The sequence below is a fragment of the Thermobia domestica genome, chromosome 5, assembly GCF_964235325.1.
Source record: "Thermobia domestica chromosome 5, izTheDome1.hap1.1, whole genome shotgun sequence".
NCBI classification, from domain to species: Eukaryota; Metazoa; Arthropoda; class Insecta; order Zygentoma; family Lepismatidae; genus Thermobia; species Thermobia domestica.
The window spans coordinates 245,171,119-245,198,581 of record NC_137458.1 but is presented as its reverse complement, the minus strand read 5'-3'; the positions used below and the strand labels follow the sequence as shown (position 1 = coordinate 245,198,581).

Genomic DNA, 27,463 nt, shown 5'->3' with positions numbered 1-27,463 from the left:
AATACTTACAATCCACACTTCAGTTATACAAAATAAACTTAAAACCTAGAATTATGTTCAATTTACTAAATTTTATTGTATATACACTCGTACATCCTTAAACACAACACTTCACTCCTATATTACACTACAAAACATTGGAAAAGGTAGAAGTTGTTTCTTATCACGCTCTTTTTAGTCGATATTCCTTACTTTAGAAAGAAGAAAAGACATTTTAGGAACTGTCAATTTTTGTACAATTAAAGAATAACTTGTGAAATAGGCCCTACTTTTTTGCATAATGTTCTTTCGATTAGCTTCAAAGCGGCTCACTAACATATCGAGCTCTTGTAAGAAGAAATGAAAGTATGCTGAAATTGTGCTCCAATAGGTTATTTTTTGGGGTTATTTTCTGTGGCGATTAAAACGCAATTACTGTAGCTTTCTTTACTCCACGGGAAGACAACCAATACGTATTCACGCACACAGCAAATATTATATGGCAGCATTTTTTCCTATTAATCAGTAACACATACAAAATCGTTACATTTCCAAATGAAACTATATACATTAATTGGTTACTTAAAAAAAGTGCGGGGGCAACTGCCCCCCTTTGCCCCCCCTAATCGCCGCCCACGAATAGAGACAATGGTCAAATTTGAAATATCTTATATCAAAAAACGAATGGTATAACCATGTATACAAACTTCTTATATAGAATACATTAGGTTGCCAGATCTTACGTTTTTCCGTAAGTCTTACGCTTTACTGGTACGTTTTGTGTTATAAGCTTATATTTTCTTCGTAACACTATTTCTTTCATGTTTCGAATAAATAAAAGAAATGGTAATCCTGGACACCTCAAAATGTTGTTATAAATTAATGTATTTTTGACATAAAGAAACTGATTTTTATACATTTTTAACACGACAATCCAACGATGCAACTCAGTATTCAGAGCGAAAATGCACCAACGTGCGTTTTTATCCCCTTTCTAATCAAAATCACAACTTTATATCGAAATCACAACTTAATAGTTGTGTTTTATCATCTGAGCCCTCGTCTGCCAACACAGCCTTAATCGTATCGGAGTTCCCATTGAACGCAAATATATTGATGGCAGATGCAATATCTACTTTGAACTATTTAAAGCAGAACTACAAGTGGTTTTGGATTTCTTTATGTCCTGCAATGATTTTTTGAAAGTACAGAAGAAACTGTTAAGAGATGCAAAATGTTTATTAAAATACAATTAAAAGACAAGTACTTGTGTAATACACTTGGTTGGTTAGTTGGGCTTGAGTTTAGCATCCCTTTTAGGACCGAGGTTACATGAGACGAGGACCTACAAGTTATCGTGTGATTTGGATCGTAAGAGCTCCCACCGGGAATTGTAATGTTCAACAAAGCGAAAGAATTTAAGATATACGTCAAAATAAAGATACGTTCGAATAGAGAGATATTAATAACTAGAACATTCAATGAATTAGTAAACCAAATTTAAGAGTAGTGGTTTAATCTCTTACTGTCACGGATGAAAATATTTTATTTATGAAACAAATAGTTTGCAAAGAAAGTGGCATAAATAGAAACGTAGTAATGCAATATAGTCAATATTTTCTTTGCAATATTGCTTCCTTCAACTTTACACTGTTGATAGTGTTGCGTTGAGTCTAGTTGACTTACAAGTAAAGGGTCCAAATGGATGAATCGAGTTGCGGGATGAGACATAGTGCGCCTGATAGAGGGTGTGAAAATATGTGCATGTGCAAAGTTATAGCGGCTGAGCCCCAAAGAGCTATGCTTTATTGAAATACATCAAATAAACTGTTGAATCGTGAAAATAGTGAAAGATAGAAAATGCAAACGGTGATAGTTTCACATATTGACAAAAGAAGAATGAACAGAGTAGATCATGAACCTCCGCCGCCATCTTGAAATCCGCCATTTTGAAATATGTAATATTTTTTGAAATGGAAAGGTAGCCATGTGATACATCAATTAGGGCCAGCTTGTTCTCAAAAAGTCAATTATGAACTTTATTGATCATTATCTGCATTTCTTTGGAATATTTAAGATCATCTTTATAGTTATTTACAAAAATCTAGGAGACTGATACTCGTATATTGAAAGATAGGATTATCACGAAAACATATGTCAGTTAAACAATCTACAAGCCAGGAAAACTAACAGTGAAATTTGATATCCAGGTTGTATATTATTACATCATTATTAATGACATTACTTTCAGTTTGCTTCATATAATGCCGAAGAGAACTGTTCCTGTCTGGAAGAACAGTTTCAGCTTTTTTGTCGTTTCTTTCAGCGTTGTTTCTTGCGCTTTTGGTCGAAAATAATGTGGAGTTTATATAGCTACCTTTCGTTAAATAACATACAAATATAGACCATAACACAATAAAATTTGATAGATTGGAATGCAATTATTACGTACTATTTTAGAGTTATTAATGAACTGTTTATTTATGAACTATGAACAAAATCGCCTTACCTTTTTTTTTAAATTGTCCTAACAGAAACAAACTCATTCCCAGGTATGGCAGCCCATGGAAGGAACAACGTGGTAGTTGCTTCTCCTGAATCTTTGAAGTATGTTCAGTTCCTGTAAATATATGTCAAGGCATTTGATAACCCACATATTATAGTACTTGATATACAGGATGAACATAAAGTCTCTCCCTGATAACCAACAATAATAAGAAGAAAAATAAGAATGATAGAAGCATGCGGCTTGTGGCAAATAATTAGAAAAACTAGAAAAGTTTTTTACTTGATTTGAATATCCACATGTGCTCCATTAGTTGCAAATGCGATGTCACATGCGAAACTTGCGCGTCACGGTAGGTTTTCTTGTGTTAACACATGAACAAATCTACACCTTATGTGAGTAATAAGTTCAAGCGTTTGTGTAAAATTTTTAACACAGTTGAGTTCGGGATATTCAGTTCACGTGATGCGCAAAGCAAGGATTTCCGTGTGCTTCGTGTTAAGGCAACGAACAACTTTAACACGTTCCTCACTAACACTCGGTCTATTGCTTGTAGCCCGATATAACACACACTTCCTGTTGGAATAAACTTGCTGTGCCATTCCATTATGCTCTTAACATCTAGTGCTGCTGTCCATACTTTCTCCTGAATGTTCATTGTGACGGAGGATTTTGTTTCATGATACTTCACTTTGTGCTATGCTGATGCCATTTTTAAATAAATGACTATTGCGCTAAGGTAAGCTGCAGTAGATGGCAGCACGGACTGAGGCAAAATGTTGAAGTACCTTACAAGCGATGTTTTCAGACCACATACTTCTATCATTCTTAGTTTTCTTGTTATTAGTGTTTATATTCAATACTACAGTACTATAGTTTATTTAATGTTATTAATAAGAGTACGTGCATAGGCCTAAATAACTGTTGTTTTATATTATGTATTATGTGCACGCGTTCATCAAAGTGTATGACTATTTGCAACTGTGTTCGTGTCTCGAGCTTGTACTCCATGCTAGAATCAATCTTCTACTTCCCACCCTTGGGAAAACAACATCCCGTGGACATTACTGCTTCCAATAGTAAACTACCTCTTGGGGATTTTCTCATAAGAAACGACTTATCCTGCATTGTAGTGTTATTAATGGAAAATTTATTTCTGAAAGATGAAGATAGTTGCCTCTCATTTTTGAGAAAGTTGTTCGAAGGCATTCACCCAAGAGTAAACTATCTCTTGTTAAAATTGTCAGGATAAATAAGTTATGCCTTATTATCAGGTTTTTGATAAAGCATTTATTTATGGAATATGAAAAAAGTCGCGTAAGTAGTTTTGGAGAAAATTGTTCCCCCCCCCCAAAAAAAAAACTCACCCTCAAACAAAAACCTTTCGTAGATTTTTTCAGGATAAATGAGTTACGGACTATGGTTTCCCTGATGGTGGCCCCGGATGAAAGCTACTTGAATCTGTTTTGAACTTTGTATTACGAATTAATTGTTGTTCTATTAATACACAAGGGCAGCACTCTTACAAAAACGTCTCCACGAAGAAATTTTCCGGACAAATTTTGACTCGCACCGGAAACAACCTCAGCGTATGACGTACACATGTGGCATTCACGCCATGTTTTAGGCTCAGTGATAGCTACAGTTGTACTCACAAGGGACATCACCCAATTGTCCCGCTCCGATTTCAATGAAATTTTTCTAGCTGATAGAGGGCATCACTGTATTTTTGTGATGACAGAAATTTTTGCCATCGTGCATGTTTTCTATTTTTAATAATTTTTAAGAGTTGTGATGTGGTTATTAGAGAATACTGCAGAAGTCCCTTACTAACATTTGTAAACGTAGCGTTAATGAAAGAACAACCATATAGATACGTATAAGGTCTTAGGGAAAGTTGTTTGGTAGGTATGACCTTGACCGCAGCCATCTTGAAATCCGCCATTTTGAATTAAGGTCAAGTTTTTTAAATGGGAATAGAGTAATATGATACATAATTTCGGGCTAGAATTTAATCAGGAAGACAATGGTGAAGCTAGTTTTGAGATACACTCATTTGGGGAAAAGTTACAGACATATAATTGTTCACTTACTACGTGCGAAAGTCCCTTACCTTCGCTTCTAACCCGTGTATTAATAATAATAAGTGGATAAAAGTTTCGGTAATACATATTATGCCTAGAGGTAAGCGATACGGTAAGGGTATCCTTGATGGCAGCCATCTTGAAATCCGCCATTTTGAATTAAAGTGAAGTTTGAAAAATAAAAACCATAGAATGTGACACCTCATTTTAATATCAAATTTTCCCAAAAAGCCAATGGTATGCTGATTTTTGTTCTAAAATTAACCAGTGTGAATTTAGCACTGCTTGTAATGTGCACCAAAAGTCCATTATTCGATCTTTCAAATTGGGAACACTCCTAATTTTCACTGCATGTTTTGAGATTCCAACTGGCACTTTGCAGTTGTTGCCATGACTCGTGTTTTCTAAATTTATTACATTTTTTTAAGAGTTGCGATTTGTCAGTTCATGAACATGGTTGGAATAAGCATCCAGCAATCTTTCTGAATTTTGAAGACTTGCCATGTAATTATTTATTTCCTATACCTGCCCTTCAAATACTCGTTTACTGACATGAATCATCGCACAACGAAACAACTCCAACTTTGCATTCAGATAATACCGAAGACGTAGCTTGTATAGTAGATGAGACGTAAAATCAAATGAAAATTCACTTCAGAATGGAAAACGAAATTTGATTGTTGTGTAAATCAAGGGTCTTTTGTTTTGTTTTATATTTATTTCTTTATTGTTTATTTATTTTCTATAGCATTTTTTAGCTAGTCTGACAAAAAAGTCATTCGTTTTCTAGCGATTGTTGTCGATGATTCATGATTGTGAAATTTATAATCAGTATTGATCGGGCACTCAATTAAGTTACACCTCTTTATAAACAAGTTACCTGTTTTAATATTATGTTCGTGGTACACAAACGATGTTGTGGGAACAGTCATATAATGCCTCTTTGATATTTTCTAGCATTACTGCTGTTTCTTAAATGTTGTATTTATTAACAATATTTTATTGTTTGTCGATTGTGCAACATGTAGGCTACATTTCCTGATAATTTTGTGTTCCTATAAGACCAATTTGTTATAATTTCATTTGAATTTCTTTACGTCACATAGATCCATAGGTTCTTCATGTATTCTCGTTTAAAATAAATAATTACATTGCAAGTCTTCAAAATTCAGAAAGATTTGCTGGATGCTTATCCCAACACTATTCACGAACTGGCAAATCGCAACTCTTAAAAAATGTAATAAATTTAGAAAACATGAACCATGGCAACAATTGCAGAGTGCCAGTTGGAATCTTAAAACATGCAGTGAAAATTAGGAGCGTTCCCAATTTGAAAGATCGAATAATGGACGTTTGGTGCACATTAGAAGCAGTCCTAAATTCATACTAGTTAATTTTAGAACAAAAATAAGCATACCATTGGCTTTTTGGGAAAATTTGATATTAAAATGAGGTGTCATTCTATGGTTTTTATTTTTCAAACTTCACTTTAATTCAAAATGGCGGATTTCAAGATGGCTGCCGTCAAGGATACCCTTACCGTATCACTTCCCTCTAGGCATAATAGGTATTACCGAAACTTTAATCCACTTATTATCATTTATACGCGGGTTAGAAGCGGAGGTAAGGGACTTTCGCACGTAGTAAGTGAACAATTAAATGCCTGTAACTTTTCCCCAAATGAGTGTATCTCAAAACTAGCTTCACCATTGTCTTCCTGATTAAATTCTAGCCCGAAATTATGTCTCATATTATCCTATTTCCATTTAAAAAAACTTGACCTTAATTCAAAATGGCGGATTTCAAGATGGCTGCGGTCAAGGTCATACCTACCATACAACTTCCCCCTAGCCTTATATGTATCTACATGGTTGTTCTTTCATTAACGCTACGTTTACAAAGGTTAGTAAGGGACTTCTGCAGTAATCTCTAATAACCATATCACAACTCTTAAAAATTATAAAAAATAGAAAACATGCACGATGGCAAAAATTTTTGTCATCACAAATAATACATATATGTCCCCTATCAGCTAGAAAAATTTCATTGAAATCGGAGCCGGACAATTGGGTGATGTCCCTTGTCAGGTTTGTGTACTGTGAACATTGCTGTCGTCTCTTTGTTCTTAATGGTTTATTAATTATTATTATTATTATTATTAATTTTGCGTTGAATTAACCTTTATTATGGCTTTCAACAAAATGAAGTGTTATATTTTTGCTAGAAGTAAATCAATAAACAAGTGACAAAAATGTTTTGGTTTGGGTGGACGGATTAATTGAATTCACATTAGTTTAATTAGTAGCTAAAATTCAGTTCGTAAACGGAATCAAAGAACGAATTCATTGCACCATTCCACAATTACTTCCATTTCATTTCCCTCTTTCACTGGTAATTGCTATTTGGAGATAATTCTAATTTTCAACGCCCTTGTTTTTTTCTAAATACATATGCATTTATATTGTATTGCTGTGCAAAAGTAGTACCTTTAAAACCTTAAGTGTTGCAAACTCTGTACTATTCAGAATACTATCCTTGCTTTATTATCGCCAGGAGTCATTATTTCTATTCCACCCATTTTCCATTCCATCTTCTTTCAATGTTTCCAACCAGTATTATAAGCAACCCACCAATGAAGTATTAAACTATGTAGAAAAAATAACACACACACCCTTGCCTCTCGAGAATCTTATGGGAACCTTAAGTTTAAAATTTGGTGCGCTTACGTTGAATAGTATGGCTTCTAGGCGACTGAACGGCCGAATATCGTGTGAAAAGAATAAGTTTCTTGGTATACAGGGGCCATAAAACGTGTAAATCCGTTGAAATGTCCAAATCAATTTGCTCGAGTTTGGGTGCATGGGTGTTGAGTATAAAGAGGTGAAACTTGGAAAATATTATTACTGGAATTGATTATACATCCCAACAGAAAGTTAACGTAAAAATTAATGGCTTATACGGTGGAGTACAGAAATGCCGTAGCGTAGTGTGAACTACAACAAACAAGAATTTTAGGAATGATCCCAAAAACTGGATTAAAGGATTGCGATCTTGGCCAAGAATTTTAGGAATGATCCCAAAAACTGTATTAAAGGATTGCGATCTTGGCCAAGAATTTTAGGAATGATCCAAAAAATACATAAAAAGATTGCGATCTCGGCCAATAATTAGTTTTTGGATCAGGGACCACAAAATGTTTAAACGGCACCTATATCATTTCGTATTTTGTATGGAATAAGCACACCATATTGAGTTAAGTGATAGTTTGGGTTTGGTTACACTATATGTAGTTTGCTAGATAGAAGGAGTATAAGTAAAAGTTTGATTGAAATATATTGGATCTTTTGATCAAGAAATACATCCAGTAAAATGAGTCTCATCTTGTATGAGAGAGTACGCGTATGTAAAATTGGAAAATATAGCAAATAGTTGATGTCAATATTCTAATAGTTACGAAAATTTTATATATTATTGTGTATATCATTTGTACTCCTGGGAATTCCTGGTGAAAACTGGAAAATATTAATATTGAACGTACAAAGTAAATTTTGTGTAAATATAAAGGGATGTCATAGTGGAATACCGGATTGTCATTAGATGGGGAATCTACAATAATTAAACTCAGAGAAACCCTTCCTACCTCATATTACACAGCAAAGAAATTTAGTTTAATTTAGTGGAAACCAGACGCTAATATTGTCAATAGATACTGAGTTATAGCGTTTTATATATTATTGTGACATCGTCATTGCCGAGAAACATGTTTCGTTTGAACTCTTGGATCTGTAAAGTGAAAATTGGAAAATTTAATCATTGAATCTCATTGCGTGTTGCAAAACAAATTATAAAAACCGAAAGTTCCAAGTTCTACGGAAATCCTAAAGTAGAAAAATTAGTGCTGAAAACAAGTTCTATGTATACAGTATCACTTCACGAGAGTTTTGCGTGCCAAGTTCTTCTCAACATTGAAGTTGCAAATTTCATATTCTATTTCCCCATTTCAGTAGAACTTGGCATCGTTTCAGACAGTTATCTATTCGATTTCTGGCTGAACAAAATAAGGGGCGGATCAAGGCAAAATTTTCAGACGGGCAAAGTAACTTTTTGCCGCCCCCATAGGTCCTAACCTATAGTTTACATTTTATTACTGTCATTTTAATATTTTAAACCCATTTTTAAAAAGAAAAATTAATACTCAAATACATGACATAAGTATATTTAGTACTTAAAAATATACATATGGTATCAATTACATCGTGTTTTTATTATTATTATTATTTATGTAGCGATATGTATAAATAAAACAATATAAAACAGCATTTATTGAATACTACTAATGATGACATGATTATTGCTATATTGTAAATGGTTTTGTTGTATCATTAACATCAGCAGTTATTCTACCATATATCCGACTATCTAACAATCTATTCTAATAATGTGAAATACCAATAAATACATTTCCATATGTTGAATGTGTTTTACGCACAGCAATATAAACAATCCTTTTTATGTAAGTCCTAGTAGTTGAAGTCCATAGCATTCATAAAACGTATCTCAAGATTAATAACAGGTTTTATTAAGCCTGCCATTCTTCCTTTTGAAAATACGGGACAGTCCCGAATATGAGCCCGAGTGTCCCGCGTCGTCGTAAATTTAGTCGGGACAGGCAAATCTCCCGGATTTTAATCCCGTCCTCCTTCTGCTATCAATATTAGATTATTCCAAAACTGAAAAATCACAAACTGAAGTGAACTTTTTTCAATTAGAAGGAGAAGTGCCCATTTGTGTAAGCAACGAAGTTAAACTATGAAGTTAACTGCAAAGTTTGCAATGATACTCTTTCCATTGCACCTGATGGAAACTCGAACACTTTTCAATACCAAGAACAAGCAAACATAAGATGGCTTCATGTGCTTCTACATCTTCAAGCACAGGGAAGATAAGTGACTTTTTCCCAGCAAAACCTTAGATAAGTTAACAAGAATTATAAATAATGTTTTGAAAGGCTAAAGCCATAGAATTGTGCTTTGGTCTAGGGCTTAGAAATATGTAAATCTGGTCCTGGCCATTACACACGACGCAAGGTAAAAAATCAGCTAACTTTTCATCAGGTTAAAGTGACAAACCTAATTTTGGCAAATACAGTCATCCAAATAAATACTGCTAAACGTGCAAAGAATATTGAAAATACATTGGATCACTGATATAAATTAAACGAAATTATTGATATTTTATTTTCCCGTAAAACATTTTTATAGGACGTCATCTTGAGGTTTTAAGACGATTCTTTTGTAGTTGAATTGTAATTATATTCACTTCGTACAATTTGTTGCAGGGAACGAAGAGAGAAAAGTAGCTTCTACAGTTGAGGGAACTTTCACCCATTATACTGTTGTTTATAACCAGAGCTACTGTTCATTGGATTGTGTTGGAAAGTTTGGGGGATGGAGGTAAGAGATCGAACCGGTGTCCTTTATTCTTATGAAAAAAGATATGCCAGGTTTAGGTTTTATCAAGAATTACAAATTCTCTAACTTTCGTAAGTTTGATAAGGAAGTAAACCGTATCAAAATCAATTTAAGGAACTTTATGAAGAAGTGTCCATATCTTTTTCTTCCATAAAAACAGTAACTTTAAATTTACAGTAATTTACACATATTATTTTCCTAATTTTGCAACGTTTAGCCTTAGGCGTGATAATTAATAGCCTAACATCTAAATAAAATGGTAAATTCCACTGTTACTGAAAATTAGCAACAAATTAAACAATTTTAAATACATTTGTTTTCAGCACCTCACAACAATTACAATATAACGTTCCGAGCGTTTTTGTCTGCAAAATCTCTGATAATCACATCTATGTCAATATCTTGAAGAATGTTGAACTCAATCGACATCATGGTGAGTCCCACGAGGCGCTCGTGGCACATGGTGAATCTCAAATAATTTTTAATTAATTTTAATTTTGATAAGCTCTTTTCGCCTGAAGCCATACTGACAGGAAGCGTGTGGGCAATTTTGAGTAAATTGATATATTAGGAAAATTTTTAGTCAAAAGATCAGCACATTTCTTCATTAGGGAGTTCTTATCTTCATTTTTGGTCCTGTATAAAAACCCAAATAGGTCATGATGGTGGTTTAGTTGAGAAGACCATTCTTCTAATGAGCTTATGGCTTGATCCAAAACATGAAAATAAAAGCTACTTTTGAAAGAAATTTTGGGATCCGCAATGCATTCATCAGTGTCTGAAGTTTGGTTTTCCGTAGTCGTAATTATAACTAATTGTCACCGCAATTTCTCTTGCATCCACTAGTAGCTCTTCAAACCCTCTATCGGTTTGCATTCCTTCAAAATGACCTTTAAGGAAAAGTTCACAAAGAACATGGCTCGCTATAAAGAATACAACCCCCCTCATCTCATTATTCTACATGCTATTTCTCCATTAGTCGATACAGCTCCCCTAGCACTATGAAACTCTCTTCTTCCATGATGGAATGGAAAAAGAATATAAATCAAAAAAGTCAGTAGAGTTACGTCATAAAATTCACTTTTCGAGGCTCGTTTCGGCGCCCCGAGAAGTCGCCCGATTTGCCCGGTCCTTGGTCTGACCCTGAACAAAGTGATAAATGTACAAGAACTTGAATCTACTTTCCACATTTATGTTGTTGGTGGGATTTTAATATCTCACATGAAAAGAACTAATTACATAAAATTCGTGACATTAATAGTTTTATCTGTTCACATCAGTTGAAACATTTTTTTAAGCAATCAATAAAAAATAAAGTAACCTGCATCTAAATCTGAAGTATTTTTCTAAAACAATTTGAATTTCCATTTGCGCAAAGGATAAAAGCCAGTCGTATCAAGATCCAACATCCAAGGTTCAAAATCGAAACCAGAATCACTTCATTGTGGCTCCAAAGATTATTGGGAACAAGAAACAACGTCAAAGTGGGATACCGGTGTAGTATGTTGTTTAATGTTTAACCGACGGAACTAAATTTCAATGTAAACTTCTTACCGGGATTTCGAAGAAAAGAATATTTGGTTTGAAACAGTGATGTGCCGTAAACTATAATTTTACGTCTACGCGATTGTCTACTGTAATCTATACGTAATCTACATTACACCTTTTCCCGTGTACACTATGCAGACAACCACTATCAAATGTAAGGAAGAATTTCGTTGCCCATTTGTTCATATTTCCTCATTCAGTTGTTTTGCTTCGGTGCAGCGAAAGATTAGGGAAACGACTAACATATAAAATGTAGAGGGAATTATCTTATATGTATGCTTACTCTGCTCTGCACATACCACTTCCTTAGAGTTTCCATTTCGAGCACTGCTTTTATAATGAAATTTACAAAACTAATTCTCACCTGTGGGCTTTCAATCTTGAATCTGCTGTATTTGCCAATTTTTTCTTGTATATTTTACAAAATGCATAATATTTTTCATTTCCTTCATCAAGACGAAACTAAGTATTCACAAGTTACTATTCGCTGCTCTAGGTATTTTATTTTGTACGCAATTTCGCAAGCTAACGACAAAAGAAAGCTCCTTTATTGTCCACGACGCCATATTAAATTACGTGTTGTTGACATATTCTACATAGTCTACGTTGTTTACATTGTCTACGCATAGTTGACACGTAAACGTAAACTATCGTTTTTTACGCGTAGACGCACATCTCTGGTTTGAAATAATCATAGGTCAGACTCTGATCATCCGAAACAGATGAAAATTCATCGTTATTCCAAGAATGGACCAGAAAATTATGCATGATATATACACATTCAAAGAATTTCGTTTCTCGGAGGAGAAAAACAGCATTTGATATCTTGTAACCACTCAAGTACAGTGGCAACACAAAACTTCTTTCGAATGATAGCAACAAATATTTAACAATATCATTATGCAGGCAATAAAGTGATGTGGACGCCCCAAGTTAATAACAACAATTTGCGCAAATGAATTGGTGACAAAGCCGATTTTGAGAAAAAGCACACGTATAGAATTATTTTCAAATTACCGTAGTAGAGGGGGGTGCCAAGTTATATATAGAGGATTTTTTTAAAATGTTAAGAGAAGCCAATAAGAACCCCTGTACGTACTATGCAAACCGCAGTAGAGTAACGTTTTCAATGCGTCACGGTCAGAGCAATCTTAAAAAGTTACACTTTTTCTTTTACCTCTGCAGCGTCATTTCAGAATTTGCTTCAGAGAGACACGATTCCCCAACACACACACACACACACACACACACACGCACACACACACACACACACACACATATATATATAGAGATATAGATAGATAGATAGATAGATAGATAGATAGATAGATAGATAGATAGATAGATAGACTCAAAGTTGACAATTGCCCCTTCCTTGCTCTCCATAAATGACGCCCCTGCTTACTTAAAGTGACTTTAAGGAAGTTATTTCGTTTACTAAATGTCAATATATGTAGCATAATAAGCCTCAGAGTTACTTTTTTCTTTCTTTAGTTTATTTGATATTTATCAATACGAATAATAGTAAGTACTACTGAAAATACAATAAATTGCCTTGGGATAGCTCAAACACGAAATTAATTACAAAACGAATGGATGTCCATAGTACTTAACGACAGTGACATGTTACTTACTGTTTGCGTTATAATGTTTTACCCATTTTACATCATCCACATCCCTCCGATGCAAACAAATAGTACATTTAATTTATAGATTACATAATGATGAGTAAATAATGAATATCAATCACCTCCTCCAAGCTTACAAAAAGCAATGACACACTACTATCTTCATACAACATTCTTCTTCTGTTTCTCTGAAAAGTACCATAACTGGAAAGGCTTGTATCAGAAATTAGAGTGCGCTATTGAGTGTAATAATCAAATGATATATTGCTTCCATTTGGAGAGCACAGCACTACACAAAAAGCAGTAAAGAGAAAAAGAAAGATAGTACTTTGCATAAATAAGGACAAACAGAATAGGAACAATGACACAAACTTTTTAACTAACCATACAGTGTCAAAAAAATAATAAAAGCAGAAAAACATGAAAAAGACAAAAGGTGGAATGGGAACAAACGCTCCCAGTCACAATACAAAGAACAAAGAATCGTTAACGAATATTTCTTTCCCTAAATTTAAAACAAAAAAATTATAGATGCAAATGTCCGACGTTGTGGGGAGATAGGTGATTCAAAATGATGATAGCAAATCTTCCCTGGAGAACACGAGTCTCAGAGAGAAGATAATATATCATTTTAGCGGACTACGACAGATGTTAGCTGCAGTCTCTTTCTTTGCCTTATTTTGAAAACGAGGTTTATTCAAAATTTGTAGTAGGGATTAGCAAACTCTATTTCAACGAAAACTCAAATAAATACGGGGGGCAGAAATCTCTGACTCTTACCATTATAGAAATCGGTTAGGTATCTTCAATTTGGTCTACCGAAGCATCCTTTTCTACACAGTGACCTCGTGTTGCCGTACATTTCGTACGTTTATGAATCAGTTCGTTAATATCATCTGCATAAAAGTCTCCAGATTTGGAGGCAAACCTGATTTCCAGAACATTAATGACCTTCCCAACATCCGCAAGATACATATCCTTCAAATGTTTATTCATATTTGGAAAGAGGACGTAATCGGAAATATCAATAGGGCGATACGGTAAAGGGCAAACGTCCGTAGTCACACTGGCTCACAATAGTGTTTTTTTTTTTTTTTTTTTTGCTGGTTGGTGTGTAAATGTATTGTACGCTACCAGCAGGAACGTATACAGGAATTTATTCCGCGAGGTCCAAGTCCAATATAAGCTAAATTATATTAAAATTTATAAAATTGCTCCTAAAATTAGGCTAAATGTACAGCAAATCGGGATTTCGAGCGTGTGCGTGTCCCGAGGGTCTACCCCTGCTTATGTCTCTTCCTATCAGCAACACACGTTTCGAAAGCATATTCCATTCCTTTGTTTTGATATCATCCCGTAACTTTTGCACCAAATTCGTACAGTGTGTTCTTGTGATTATAGGAATCAGTCAAGATCACACCTTTACGATTCCAAAACACGCCAATATAACCTTCCTGAATGAAGGCTGCATTTTAGCGCTTATGCGTGTGGTCGAAGACATATGTTTCCATGCTTAACTAATTTTGTTAGTTTCAGATTCAAATAGATACACCAAGTGATTATCAATAGTTACAAATCTGTTTACGCTGGCATTCTTGTTTTTGTGATATTGGTTGAAAATGGTTTATATTCGCTGCCACTTAAGTTTATGCGTGTTTTGCGCGGATATATCTTGTCCCTTGCAGTTATGAAAATAAAATACTACATATTACCCCAGACCATTCAGCCAGTAGCTTTATATTTGCTGATCAGTTAAAACAGTATTCCTGGGAATCGTGGCGAAAAATGTATTTGCTTTTTCGTGCATTGTACGAAAAACACAAAGAGTGAACGCAATAAAAACATAACAAGCAAGCAATACAATGCCATGTAAAGTGCCTCGATTCTTTCGACAAATTACTCAATGTGGCGCTTTCCTTGCAATCAGGACTTGATCACGTTGGTGAGACTTTGTGCTAGTAACATCGTCTTTCGCTCGCTGACCGTTTGTATTGTAAAGTTTTTCTTAGTGTTTTGGATCTGCATATATTTTTTTTCTGTTCGAAAAGATTTTTGTGGTCGTTGTACGACGAAAATTCAACGTGAGTTGTTTGCGTGAAAATACCTTACGTATTAATTTTGGTCAACTAAGTCACAAGCCTACTTCAATTTTTATACATGAATGGATACGAAACACATTCAAATTAACAATTGATCAAATTCATAGTATAGAACTGGGTTACGTAAGGAAACAACTGTATATTAAGCTATTAAACAAGGTGCTGTTTAAACGAATTGTCTCTTCAACTAATGGTGAAGTCAAACACATCGATAGTGACGAGGGATATTTACTTCCTATTGATATTGCTGACAACAGTTTTATAGTCGTTAAAGTGTCTTTGTGTTCCATGGAACTTAGTAATCAACAGTTAACACGAGTTTTTTCTCAACATGGTGAAATACAGTCAATACTAGACGAACAGTATTCTGCAGACCATGTGTATGTCACCCGTACTGGAGGTAAATTAATTAAAATGAAGGTTAAACAAAATATTCCTTCATTTATTGCAGTGTGTGGTTTACGGCTATTTTGTAGTTACTCAGGACAAATCCAAACTTGCGCGTTGTGCAATTCACAGGACCATTTTATTTAAGAATGCCCCGCAAAAAGATTCGCAATTCAAAGTTAATCCGCAAGTTCTAAGTTTCCAACCGCTACCGCTTCGTATATCTCATCATCTTCCGCACGAAAAAGATTCTTTGCACACTGATAACTACACGGAATTTCCTCTGCTTACTTCTGCTCGTCCTGGTGCTTCTTCAAGTCATGATGTTCCAGCAGTGGAAACACCTCACGATCTTGACATTCGCCCCGACCCACCTATGGAAGGAGTTCGTTCTACTGACCCGGAAGTTCTTTCCCCTCTGGAAACTACTACAGTAACCCCATCTAACTCCGATCCCAAGGCCCAGGAAATTATCCAGGAAGGACAACTTACCCAGGTAGGTGACCACCCGTCAGTTCAGGATTTAAAAATTGATCCGAGTGCTCCTATGGACTATGATAATCAATCTGACGTGCACTTGGTAGCAGACTCAAACATCACCCTTAACAGGAACGTACTCTCACTTACCTGTGACTCTGTCAGTGAATCTGATCTCAGTGCCCCTGTATAGAAAAAACATAAACTTTCCAAACTAAAGGCAAATGTTAGTGGAGTTTTAAAAAATTCTAAAGGAGGCCGTACTTCACATGTTACCCAACTTTCAGATGCACGAACCCGAGCCACTTTGAAAACGTTGAAAGGGCTGGTACCCCAGTTGGGGACGACTTATAATTATTTTCCTTGTTATATTGTGGTCTCTATTTCAGCCATTTTTGTAGTGTTTACCATTTCGCTTCACTCTGTTTTTGTTTATGTTTATCTTTATGTATAGTTTTAGTTTTGCCATCATTAACTTAAATGGATTTACATCTCCTGTTAAACAAAAAGCATTAAGAGACATTATTTACAAAGCGGATATTGATGTGTTGTTAGCTCAAGAAGTGGCCCTTTAAGAGTATGGTTATTTTTCAAGTCATACATGCTATTCTCGTTTTACGGAGAATGGGCTAGGTACAGCTATGACCTATCCTAGTGATCTAAAGTTTAAGGCCGTTACTGATCAACCAAAGGAATGAATCCCCCTTGGGATAATTCAACATATCAAATTATGTAATATATATGTCCCGTCTGGTTCTCACAAAAACGAGAGAGACAGTATTTCTTCAACACTCACCTCGCACAGGCTTTATTTAATGGTACCGACCTTTGTATATTAGATGGAGATTATAATTCCGTTTTACAGCCTGTTGACCAGACTCCAAACTTTAACTTCTCTCCTGAACTCCATCGAATAGTAGACACATATAATGTAGTTGATGTGTGGCGCCACTTTCGACCACTGACCCAGGTCACTCGTTTCATAAGTCAAAATCACCCAGTCTCTTGGACCGTTTCTAAATAAGTCGCTCATTGGTTGCACAAGTAGGAGATGTTACCCTCGAGCCTGTCTGTTTTAGCGACCACTATGCTATTATTAGATGACGTACACTTCTATGTGAACAGTATTTCCACCTTCAATGATATTCAGAGTCTTTTAGACACGTATCAAAGTATTTCAGGGGCAAGATTAAATAAACAAAAACTTAGCTCCTCTATATTCATCCCAAACACCAGGAACAATTCAGTGCGTACTACACGATTATTACTTCAGTCAAAATCCTGGGTATTGAATGGTTCAATAACATCCAACAAACCACTATTTTCAATTATGATATAATAGCACACAAAATGCGTGGTCTTCTAGTACGTCATAAACCTCGCAATATGAACATGATTAGGAGAAATTTCTTTCACAAAAACAAAAAAATTCAGCCTTCTGTGGTTTGTTAGCTCTATTTTTCTCTCTCCCTACAAACATACACATTCCTCACTAGTCAGGCTTTGTTCTTTTTGTGGCAAAATTAAGAGCTTTGTGTGGCACGTGAGCAACTCGCGCTACCACCGGCACAAGGTGGAATCACATTCAAAGACCTTTCGAAACAAGGTCAAGCACTACTATTGAAAAGAACCATCGACGTGTGTACGAACGATACGAACATTGTATCCAGTAATGTTATCTCTGTTGGTTTAGCTTGCGTCGACCTCGAAACACCTATTAATATTTATCCTTGGGGATATAAATTCCCATACGTGCGGGAACCAGTTCTTGATATAGCCTATGGGTTGATTGTCCGAAGCAATTTAGACCTAATGCCTGTTAGAGCAATTTATCGCCGTTACATACAGATGCAACACTTCCTCACGCCTCATATTCAATTGAAAGAACCACATCTTCACTGGCCTTATGTCTGGCGAAATATTAATGCTCCTTTCTTAACTACTCAACAGAAATCGCTTTGGTATTTTATAGTAAACAATAAATACGAAACGTTAGACCGACTATGACGTAGGATATAGTTCACAATATGTTTTCACTGCAATAACATACAGGGTCAGTCCTTAAAGTAGTAGGACTGAGTCAATTAAAAATAAGATATTGACAGAAATAACACTTACGCTTAATATTCTTCGAAATATGATCCTCGTACATCCACACACCGCTGCCAGCGGGATTTCCAGTTTTCATACGCTTCCTGGAAGGCGGAATCTGGAATGCTGTTCACCTGCTTCGTCACGGCCTGTTGTAATGCTTCCACCGAGCCGTGATGATGCCCTTTCAGGGTGATTTTGAGGCAGGGAAGAGGAAAAAGTCTGATGGGGCAAGGTCGGGACTGTAGGGTGGCTGAGGTAAGGTTGCAATGTTATGTTGGGCCAAATACGCCACCACTCGGAAGGCTGTGTGGCTCGGCGCATTGTTATGATTCAGTCGCCAGGAGTTGGCGATGGCTGGGCGGCGCGGACGATACGTTTCTCAGCCGTTCCAGGACCTGGAGATATAAAAACTGCATTGACAGCCTATCCGTGTGGAACAAATTCCCTGTGGATCACTTCTTGTGAATCGAAAAAGCAAATGAGCATGCTTTTCACTTTTGATTTCGTCATGCACGCCTTTTTGGGGCGTGGGGAATTTCGGGTGTAACATTCCGCGCTTTGACGTTTGGTCGCAGGGTCATACTCAAACGTCCAAGTCTCGTCTCCAGTCACCACATTGTCTAATAGATTTTGATTTTCACTCACTTCTTCGAGAAGGTCCTGGCAGATCCGTTTGCGAACGTCCTTTTGCTCGCCTGTCAGCACTCGCGGTACCAACCTTGCACAAATTTTCCTCATTTGCAATTGTTCGTGCACAATTTCGTGAACTTGGGTTTTAGCAATACCAAGTTCTTCGGCAATCATGAGAACAGTTAATCTTCGGTCACTGTCCAGCAAATTCTTGACTCTTGCAACATTTTCCTCCGTTTTAGAGCTCGAAGGTCGTCCTGACCGTGCAGCGTCTTCAACTTCTTCTCTCCCCTCCCTAAACAGCTTGTGCCACTCAAACACACTCGAACTTCCAATGGCGTTATCACCGTACGCCGTCTTGATAATTTCATGAGTCTCTTTCCCAGTTTTACCGAGCTTCACGCACAATTTGATGGCGTAACGCTGTTCCAAAAGATTGGCCATGACGCAGCGTGACGAGGGTCACTCGCAGAGGTTACGATGACGAGCAATCTTTACCCTGCTATGGCTGGCAGCCGACTGGCGCTGCTTCCTGTCTTTCCTTAGACCCACCTCAACTAACAACAGGTGGAGTAACCGCCGTCAGTCTGTAAAAAGAAGATTTAAAAAATCAGTCACCTGAGTCGAGCCGAACCGAGCCGGTGGTTCATCGCAACCGAGTCGCCACGAGCCGATGAATAATTTAATCCGAGCCGAGCGCAGCCGCCTCGAGCTGTTGGTTCAGTTGAACCGAGCCGAGCCCAGCCAAGCGGAAGCTCCAGCTAAACCGGTTGACATCATTATTAGACTGACGATCGTGAAGTCTTCGAATTCCTCTGTAGTAGCAAGGGAAGGGTTTTAATTGTCCTTGATTTTTCCGAATTCATGTCCCTATCGGCTCTAATAGTCCTGAAATGTGATTTTAATAAAGTCAGGAAGTTAAAAAAGGTAGAGCGTTAATCTCTGGTGGATAGGGTCCCTGGTTCGGTCCCAGGTCGCACTAAGTGAACATTGTGGTGGACACGGCGTGTGTGTTTGGGGGTTTCCCGGTATTCTACTATTTCCCCCACTTTCTTTATTCAACCATTTCATTGATTTCTCATAGCCACCGCCTCCATTACCCTAGTCGGCATAACTATGAGACGTAAAACTTAGATTGCTTTTTCTTTTTGTTGTTAGAGGTAAAGTACTGTAAATAATTGTGAAGAATTTTGTATCCTCAGATAAAATATTAGCTTTCAACCCTTTCCGTTGGTCTAGCGAGTTGCACATGAGCCTTATGTGTATGCTGATACGGGTTCTATTTAAGTTAGAACACAAAAAATAATTACCTTTTCATTTACTCTTATTAATTGTCTATCATTTGCAACTTGAAGAGCATAAACGTAAAACATTAAATTAAATAATCCCGTTTCAATATTGTCCAGTGATTTCATTGTCTCAATCATCAATTGTTGTGATTGTTCTATATAGTATCATATGTATATAGTTGGCTTGTCATAACTGATTCGAATAATAGACAATTAATAAGAGTAAATGAAAAAATAATTATTTTTTGTGTTCTAACGAGAATAGAACCCGGACCCGAATACTCCAAAGGCGCATGTACAACACGCTAGACCAACGGGAAGGGTTAAAAGCTAATATTTTATCTGAGGATACAAAATTCTATTCACAATTATTTACAGTACTTTACTTACAGTCATTTACCGCTAACAAAAAAGCAATCTGTTTCACCTGAGTAGTATGCCTACTAGGGTAACGAAATCAATAGTTATGAGAACTCAATGAAAAGGTCTAATAAAGGAAGTAGAGAGAAACAGAAGAACCCATACGAAACCCCCACACACACGCTGTGTCCACCACAAAGTTCAGTTAGCGCGAGCTAGGATCGAACCAGGAATCCCATTCTCAAGAGTTGATCGCTCTACCTCTTTTTTTAACTACCTGACTTATTCTCTATTTGAATCACATTTCAGGAGTACTAGAATCGACATTGACGTGAACACAGAAACTTTCTAGTGTCATGTGTCCGTTTGAGGCTTAAAACAAAGCTTAGTTGAAGGAAAATAATTCACTGAACAAACTAATATCCCTCATTCACACCACAAATGCCTAAAGGCATAGTGGTAGTTCTTGGTGCAATGCCCTTCAAGAAATCCTTGATCCGGCCCTGTATCTCTCCCTCTCTCTCTCTCTCTCTCTCTCTCTCTCTCTCATATATATATATATATATATATATATATATATATATATATATATATATATATACATAAGAGTGTCGTCATGATATAAAACATGTGGCTTCTATGTTACAAACTCATATCAGAATGTTAAACTGTAACCTTATGTGAAGGCTTTCTATTCTAACAAAGGACATCACCCAATTGTCCGGTCCGATTTCAATGAAATTTTTCTAGCTGATAGAGGATATATATATATTATTTGTGATGATAGAAATTTTTGCCATGGTGCATTTTTTCTATTTTTTTTACAACTTTTAAGAGTTGTGATGTGGTTATTAGAGATTTCGGCAGAAGTCCCTTACTAACCTTCGTAAACGTAGCGTTAATGAAAGAACAACCATGTAGATACATATAAGGCCTTGGGGGAAGTTGTATGGTAGGTATGACCTTGACGGCAGCCATCTTGAAACCCGCCATTTAGAATTAAGGTCAAGTTTTTTAAATGGGAATAGGGTAATATGAGACGTAACTTCGGTTTAGAATTCAATTAGGAAGACAATGTTGAAGCTAGTTTTGAGATACACTCATTTGGGGAAAAGTTACAAGCATTTAATTGTTCACTTACTACGTGCGAAAGTCCCTTACCTCCGCTTCTAACCTGCGTATTAATGATAATAAGTGGATAAAAGCTTCGGTATTACATATTATGCCTAGAGGTAAGTGATACGGTAAGGGTATCCTTGATGGCAGCCATCTTGAAACCCGCCATTTTGAATTAAAGTGGAGTTTGAAAAATGAAAATCATAGCATGTGAAACCTAATTTTAATGGCAAATTTTCCCAAAAAGCCAATGGTATGCTTATTTTTGTTCTATAATTAACCAGTGTGAATTTAGCACTGCTTCTAATGAGCACCAAACGTCCATTATTCGATCTTTCAAATTGGCAACACTCCTAATTTTCACCGGATGTTTTAAGATTCCAACTGGCACTCTGCAGTTGTTGCCATGACTTGTGTTTTCGAAATGTATTACATTTTTTTAAGAGTTGTGATTTGTCAGTTCACGAATAGTGTTGGGATAAGCATCCAGCAATCTTTCTGAATTTTGAAGTCTTACCATGTAATTATTTATTTGCAATACCTACTCTTCAAAAACTCGTTTACTGACATGAATCATCACGCAACGAAACAACTCCAACATTGCATTCAGGTAATACCGAAGACGTAGATGGTGTAGTATATGAGACGAAAAATCAAATGAAAATTCACTTCAGAAAGGAAAACGAAATATGATTGTTGTGTAAATCAAGGTTCTTTTATTTTGTTTTATATTTATTTCTTTATTATATATATATATATATATATATATATATATATATATATTTATTTATTTATTTATTTATTTATTTATTTATTTATTTTCTATGGCAATTTTTTAGCTAGTCAGACAAAAAAATCATTCATTTTCTAGCGATTGTTGTCTATGATTCGGGCACTCAATTAAGTTACACCTCTTTATAAACAAGTTACCTGTTATCATATTATGTTCATGGTTCAAATAATGTTGTGGGAACAGTGATATAATGCCTCTTTGATATTTTTTAGCATTGCTGCTGTTTCTTAAATGTTGTATTTATTAAAAATATTTTACTGTTTGTCGATTGCGCAAGATGTAGGCTACATTTCCTGATAATTTTGTGTTCGTGTAACACCAATTTGTTACAATTTCATTTGTATTTTTTTACTTCACATAGGTCCATAGGTTCTTCATGTATTCTCGCTTAGAATAAATAATTACATTGCAAGTCTTCAAAATTCAGAAAGATTGCTGGATGCTTATCCCAACACTATTCACGAATTGAAAAATCGCAACTCTTAAAATGTAATAAATTTAGAAAACACGAGCCATGGCAACAACTGCATAGTGCCAGTTGGAATCTTAAAACATGCGGTGAAAAATAAGAGTATTGTCAATTTGAAAGATCGAATAATGGATGTTTGGTGCACATTAAAAACAGTCCTATATTCGCACTGGTTAATTATAGAACAAAAATAAGCATACCATTGGCTTTTTGGGAAAATTTGCTATTAAAATGAGGTGTGATATGCTATTGTTTTCCAATGACGCGTTTACGAGTCACGGCGCACTAAACACCAAACTTTTCATATGGTTCAAATGGTTCAGATATGTTAAACACCAATATGGTTCAAATATGTTAAACAATTGAAAATGTTGTATTACTAATTGACAATCATATCAGTCATCCCTTAGCTCACTACAACATGGCACTGCATAGTTACTTTCTGAACCCCCGGTATAAGCAGATCGTTGGCCGACGATTAAAGAAAATACCATTCTGTACTGTACTGCAGGGGTTCTCAACCGTTTTTTTTTTTTTTTTTTGACTGATGACATTTTACTAAACGCCTATGATATTGTGACACGCTTACTTGATTTATTAAAATTAATAATAATGTAAATTATAATGCAAACCTATAAGGTTTCATGTAGTAGTACTACTGAGCAATGTTGCTCCCACTGGGGGGCTCAAAATTGAATCATGATATTTAAATTCTAAAATTTCACTACTGCGGGACATGCCAGTACGTCGCGACACATCGGTTAGGAACCACTGCTGTACTGTAGACCTATAGTAAGCTACGGCTTGGTTGAGTCACCACCAGTTCGACTTACGATCATGAAGTCGGAATCGAGGTCGGTCGTGACTTCACGAAACCATGAAGGTAACATTTCGCTACCTATAAGGGATTCCGAAACAAAAGCGTTAACTGCTCACCAATGCCTACTGTGTGTTTTGTATAATAATGTGCATCTGGAAATTTTTGAACTTATAGGCATAACTAGTGGAGGAAGACCAGCTCCTTAAACATTATTTGCATCCCCCGCCCCGTAGAATACAGTTGGACCAGAGGCTGAAACTGTGGTTGTTGCAGCAATAAAGGGCTATAAACCCCTTTGGTAAAATATTCTGATTAAATCAATGTTTAAAGGTACAATATATATGAATTTTGTCCAAGTCCAACTTTCCCATAACATTTTTTTTTTTTTTTTTACATTTTTCATCTTTAAAAATGTAGCATCATATTGTTTAATATTCAGCAACTTATAAAAACCTTTTTTTTTGTTCAGAACTTATTTTGTCTTTTTTTAAAAAAAGAATTTATTATGTTCCACATTTAAAAAAAGTGATACTTTCATATCCAAGAAAGAGAGTAAAATTAATTCATAATGTTCAGAGAGACTTTCTATTTTTTTTTAAATATTGAAATCAATATGTAGATAACCAGTTGGTTATGAAATATTAAATTGCTGAAACCTTATTTCTTTCTATCTCTCTGTCTCTCTCTCTCTTTCCCTTTTTTAATTTCATGTGTGTTTTGGAGCAGAAAATGTAACACAAAAATCATAGAAACAAGAGTCGGTTTACTGAAATTAATTTCAGGTTCACTGTTTATGATAGGAAGTATAAGTCTTTCTGCCCGACAGAAATAGAAGTTACATTATAACCTGGAATATTTTAGAACATAAATACCTGAACTTGTTTACCTGTCCCTATCCCTCCAAAAATCCTGCATACTACGTGCTTTTTGTCGAAACTCTTCAGATACAGCATTCAATTTTGTAAAATTTTCAATAAAATAATAATAATAATAATAATAATAATAATAATTTGTTCTTAGTTGATATGTTTTTGAAGTCAGTCTTCTACCCAGAAATATTTTGTACTCATTTTTGATGTTACTAATTTTGTAACGATTTTTATTTTGCATAGTTGCAAGTAGTATGCGCGTTACTGTTAATAGAAATCAAAAACAATAGATACAATCTGCTACACAACAGTTCATATTTTTCTTACATAGTACATAGGTTAATAATAGAAAACTTATACTATATATGTTAATAACAGAAATTACTTTCGATTTAAATAATGGAAACATATAGTGTGTAAGGTAATAATAGAAAACTTATACAATACATGGGTTAATAATGAAAACTTATATAGTACATATATTAATAGTAGAAATCTTATGCAGCACATAGGTTAATAATAGAAAACTTACAGAGTACATAGATTAACACTAGAAAACTTATACAGTACATAAGTTAGTAATACAAAACTTATACAGTGGCCCCATGTAGCGTAGTCCAGGGTTCGAATCTCGGTGGGGGACTAGGTTGAAAAAGTGCAAAAATCTTTTCAGACCAGCCATCCTGAATGACGTTTTCCTGGGTTTTCCTCATTCATACCAGACAAATGTCGGAGTGGTACTTAACATATAGGTCCCAGGACGCTTCCTTCCTTCCTCAATCCTTTCTTCCTTCCCTTTCCCCGGATAGTGTGCTCACCGAGGGACATCATCCCTCAGAAACGGGACGGTCTAACATGGCCATAGATGCCGAAAGCTCAGAAACCTATGGCCATCTACTTATGCAGTAGACAGGTTAACATTATAAAACTTAAACAGTATATAAATTAATAATAAAACAAAACTAGTGCAGCACAATAAAAGCTATTATCTGCACCACATTCACAACGACGGACACACTTCTTAACGCCATAAAACAATTCGTTTCCCTCGATTTGCTCGAAATAATAACGTTTAAGAACTCACTTTCTAGCATGTCGTTTTGTTTATTTCAATATAATTTATCATTTAATGTGTCTTATGTTTTTGAAAATATATTAAAACAAAATATAAGGTTTGAAAGATTGATTACAAATTTCGGACTATATCTTTTTAACCATACTGTATACTAAGGTTATATTGAAATACTTCACTAACGTGTATTTCAGGGGGAGTTTCATTTTAATGGATGGTGTGATTATCGTACAACATACATTTTTACATTTACGAAATGTAAAGAATGAAACTTCCTTTTATTGATTTAAACTACGCATGAGGATTTGCACTCAGCTCAGTGAAATCTATTGATTGTTATACGATGCATCTTTGGACTTCTTTTCATTGAGTAAAAAGAACATGACATTGTTGAGTACTCGCTACTCACTCTGCGATGGTTTTATGAATACAAATTTTGAATTTGCAAATAAACGTTTCCATTAGGAGTATTTTAAGCTTCATTTCAAATTACCCAGAAAATATACCTGATTCTTAGAAGCCCACTTTACCCTGTAAATCTGCATGTAAACTAAAATCATGTTTCTATAGTACAACTCAGAAATCAGAATACATTAATACTAGAAAAAGTACAAAGTTAAGCATCTAATTTCCTACTTTAGTGGGTTATGTAATCGGTTATCAGAAAACAGAAAATCTAAATATTCCACACTTAACGAGCTGTTCTGTTACAGAAGCTTTCTCCCTGAGATGCTACATCCCAGGTGACCGACGATAGGGAACTTTTCTTTATTTTTGTTCGCGGAAAGGAGAGAATGGGCAATTCATGTATTGTTCGTTCTCAAGACAATTCAATAAACAGTTCTCAAGTGTGTATATATAGTTTGGAAATTGGTTTTCATCTCTGCTGCTCTCTCATCTCCATCTTCCACTCTTGTTTGTTTGTACACTTCTCTTTCTTTCGTAACGAATTCTTCATTAGGATCAGATTAGGGGGCGTTTTAAGGTTGTAATGATACTAAGTTCGCCTATCTGTTACTCAGGCACGTAGCCAGTATTTCGTGAAGGGGGGGTCCGGGACATGAAATACTATGGTCATCACACCAGGGGCTCGATCATTCTGAACTATTTTACTGGAGCATATATTGGTTCGTTCAGCCAGGATTTCGTAACAGGGGGGGGGGACGTGACATGAAATTCTGAATGCCCAGGCACTCGATTAACCGAAACTACTTTACTATCTACATATATTGGTTTGTTAGGACAATAAAATGAGTATATGTTGGTAAGTATTTTAATAACAAACTATGAGAAATCTCGAGTAAAATAATAAAAAAAAAAGTGCTGAAAAAGATTTTACAATATTTACATCCTTTCTCTGTTCATTCAAATATAACAATTTTCCCTTCATTATGACCCCAATTATTATAAAAAGTACATATTCACTATTATAAAAAGTACATACTCAATAATGTCTTGTAAAATATTTTACAATATCTGCGTTCCTTTCTCTGTTGAATCAAATGTTAACAGAACTTTCTTTCCATATAAATTTTTGTTTTTATTATTCAGTCAACTACTGTCTGTTCCAATGACAAGTTAAAGGAGCAGTAGAAATTGTTTTTGAAATAACATGTTTGATACTGCAAGGATGCGATGACGAAAATTTATGATAAAAAATGTCCACGTTGTTACACAACGGTACTATACTTTCGGAAGCTTGAAATCTCCCTGACTAGTAGCAGAAATTCTGAGAATTCCGTAACTTTTCTAGAAATTTCAAATTCCCTGAC

The 27,463-nt window shown here is 35.5% G+C and overlaps 1 protein-coding gene across 1 annotated transcript; it reads right to left on the bottom strand.

Annotated features, from left to right (window-relative positions):
• Window positions 1–18,696: 18,696 nt before the first annotated feature.
• Window positions 18,697–19,347, bottom strand: LOC145685450 (protein GVQW3-like). Its single transcript, XM_081757848.1, has one exon. The coding sequence runs from the start codon at window positions 19,345–19,347 to the stop codon at window positions 18,697–18,699; it is 651 nt and encodes a 216-aa protein (XP_081613974.1).
• Between the last annotated feature and the right edge of the window lie 8,116 nt (window positions 19,348–27,463).